The 3,249-nt window shown below is 44.0% G+C and overlaps 1 protein-coding gene across 1 annotated transcript in view; it reads left to right on the forward strand.

Moving 5' to 3' along the window:
• Positions 1-532: 532 nt before the first annotated feature.
• The window catches only part of LOC118413642, a 4,136-nt gene continuing 1,419 nt past the window's right edge, over positions 533-3,249 (forward strand). The window contains exons 1-3 of the mRNA XM_035817168.1: positions 533-955; positions 1,738-1,916; positions 3,142-3,239. Coding sequence (XP_035673061.1) covers positions 811-955; positions 1,738-1,916; positions 3,142-3,239 — 422 coding nt within the window. The 5' untranslated portion in view covers positions 533-810. The remainder of the gene's footprint in view (positions 956-1,737; positions 1,917-3,141; positions 3,240-3,249) is intronic.

The following is a 3,249-nucleotide window of genomic DNA, read 5'->3' on the forward strand; positions in this document are numbered from 1 at the left end:
TATAATATAGAATGATAACCATACCGTAAATTGTGCAGTACTATTTTCTTGTCTTGTTTAGAGTTACCATCCTCCATTCGAGGAGGTAAAATAAAATAAAAAAACGAAAATGTAGAATGATGCACCATAGAATTCAGTTTAGCTATCACTCAACTTTCTTTCACAAAAGTCGAGGGAGGTACAGACTGGATCCAATTTGATGCTCGCGGAGGCATGAGTCAAGGACAGACAAGTCACGCTGCAATGATTCTCTTACATAAGAGAAAAACACCTGCTCATTGTTGATCGGGACGGTGACTGTTTGGGCCACATACTTGGTACGGCGGGTTACATAGATGGTGAGTCCCGATTATTCGGACATTCCCTGCCAATTCTATTTTTATCATTCTTGTTCATGTGTAAATTAAAGAAGCCGTAGTGAGAAAGAGCTTTCTGATCAGCTTACCTAAAGTTCAAGATTTCAACTATTATCTTTGTGTATTCTCTCCGTTTCGTTTGCATGCGTATTTCCGTCGTATTGTTACTGTTATCCAATGTGTTCATGGCTACAAGGTAGTACGATTTTGTGTTGCTATGCGTTCTATTCCTCTGATTGCTGCTATTGCTGTACGTTTCTCTCAAGCGCGATTTTATCAAAAAAGCGCTGTTCAGCAATATTCTAGCCAATGAGCGCCCATGTAGGGGTATAAAACAAGACAAGCCCTCCTCCTGCTCAGAGTGCGTCTTCAGTTGGTCATCAGACCTAGGAAGAGTGCGAGCCACCCGTCTCTAACCGGTACCACATCGCAGGAGAGCCGACAGACATCCAAGATGCGCCCGCTGGTGACTTTGCTGGCCTTCTGCTTCCTCGGCGTTGTTGCTGTGAGGAGTGCTCCAGCAGTAGAAGATGAAGTCGGTAGCGAAGACGGTAGCGAAGACGGTAGCGAAGACGGTAGCGAAGACGGTAGCGAGGACGGTATGAATTCTTTCATTTTCCATTTTTCAAATTGAATATTTTCTTTATGAAACCTAGGTCAAGAAACATGTTGACAAACTAATTTGTTCTCAGTAAAACAAACTGAATACATGCAATTAGCCCTCGGGCATGAATTTGCAATAAAGATTATTCTTATTCTATGAGATGATTCCCAAAGCAGTCTCTTTTTTATTTGCCGACTATATACAGTTGTAGAAACAGAATCTCGAAAAGTCGCTCGCCAGTCATACTTATGAGCGAAGCCAGATTAAGAAGTCTCCGTTGGGTTTTGTTTACAAACTGCAATTGCTCCTTTTTTTGATTGCCGAAAAATGCAAAATTGATTTTGGCCTCGGAAAAACTTAAATGGACAGTAATTGGTTGGCTAAAGACGGCTGTCTTTTTTCTATTTGCTCCAAGACAGACAAGGACAAGATGGTACTGCACTCAGCTAGTAATTCATTTTAACAGTATCACATGCAAAGGACAGAAGGTAAAGGTAGTTCCAATGTTAGCCTTTTGGGTTTTAATGACAGCGGGCTGTTATTCCCTGTGCCTCGGTATTGGGAGGCTGTGTCAGTGTCTGTTTTACCTTCGCCTAGGACATTCAGTTTTCGGGTGCGTGTGTGAGTCTGTGAATTTGTCTGTTTGTGAACAGCAAGCAGCGTGACATTTCATCTCTCGGTAGTTGTTTGTAAAACGAAGTAGCTATTAGATACCCCGCGTCTTTCCAAGATACTGCAGCAGGATGTCCGGTTTTTATATCTCGTGTTCTTTCGCAGAATTAGAAGTGGTTCTGCCCGACTCGACCTTTGACACCTTTGAAACACCGGAACTGCCTGACGACATCGAAAAGCTGATGGAAGAGGAGCTTCTCGCTCAGATGAAGGAGGGAGAGGTCGATGATCTCGTGGAGCCTGACACTGAGGAGCCTGACTCTGAGGGTCGCGATAAGAGAGAGGTAAGGAACAGGAAAATCTGGGTTTTGTTTCGGACGCGGCCATGTTGATTTGATTTGATTACATGGATGATATCCCCGCGTGCAGCAATTTTTGGCCATTTGAAAAGATAACTGTACAGTTTTCTTTGCTGTAAATTGTACAAAGCAGCTGGAAAATGAGGAAATATATGCCGTAAATTGCAAAAAGAATATAGAAAAACGTCTACTACTGTCGTAGAATGCCAAATTCAGTCCCAAAGTCAAGAAGATGTGAAAGGAAAGGAAAAATAAAGAACACATTGTTCGGCAAATCGTACAAAATGTGTGTTTAGTCATTAGGTCAGCCTTCGTTCATACCCCTGTCACATTGTCGACGATCCTCGGGTCGGGCGTACTTTGTGATTGCTGGAAGGTCGGCCTATTTTAAGATCGATAGAGGGTGGCGCGTATTTTTCGCCTGTCACATTGAGCGAGGCTCGGGCGATCGCCTAAGAGTACGTTTATGATAATGAGCCTCCCATGACGCGGCGCCCCATCTTGCACGTGGATGAAGGTAAGACAAAACATTCCTCATAAAAAGGCAATAGTTCAATTAATTTAATGTCGCGACGTGGGAATCTTTTTGACCATATCTAATGGACCGTACAGGCAGAATAGAAATGACAACAGGAAAAGAATTGTGTGATAAACCCAGCCCGCATACAACCACAGGAGACACAATGTCAGAATCACTCGCTAAGTCAAAGAAAGTCTACATTTACAAACAAACGTGGTCCGACCAACTGGGCGTAGGTCATCCGATTTGCGACCGATGATCAATACGCCGGTCTCTACTCGCCCGACACCTCAAAGGTCACCGGAGACTAGACGCTGCACAGCGAGCATCAAGCAGCTCCTAAAAATCGCCGACGATTACTAAAAATCGCGCACTGATCGAAAAAACACCAGACGTCTTACTGCCGAAAATTTCGTATAGAGCTCGAAGACTTATCGTTAGATCGATTTTCGCGCAATGTGACAGGGGTAAAATAAAGGCAACATTTTTTGCTACACTTTTTTTACTTTCACGCTCGCACCAGTTTTGTGGTTCCCAGCGGGTGTGATCCGTTTAATCAAATCAACACGGAAAACTTGCCTGCTCTTCATCTATAGAATTCGTTGAGTAAAGTGTGAAACCATCGGTCGTTCAGCGGTCGTAGTCTATAGTGAAAAGAATACGTCAGCAGTGTTCTGTTTCTCCACCCAGGCCGGGGCTGACGACTGTGCCGACTCGTTGCCTCCGTCTCGTGACAAGTGCTTGTGTCGCATCTGGGCTGACATGGGCTTTGCAAAAGCGCGAGATCCGCTCTTAGAG

This window comes from Branchiostoma floridae, chromosome 4 (assembly GCF_000003815.2).
Source record: "Branchiostoma floridae strain S238N-H82 chromosome 4, Bfl_VNyyK, whole genome shotgun sequence".
In the NCBI taxonomy this organism is placed as follows: domain Eukaryota; kingdom Metazoa; phylum Chordata; class Leptocardii; order Amphioxiformes; family Branchiostomatidae; genus Branchiostoma; species Branchiostoma floridae.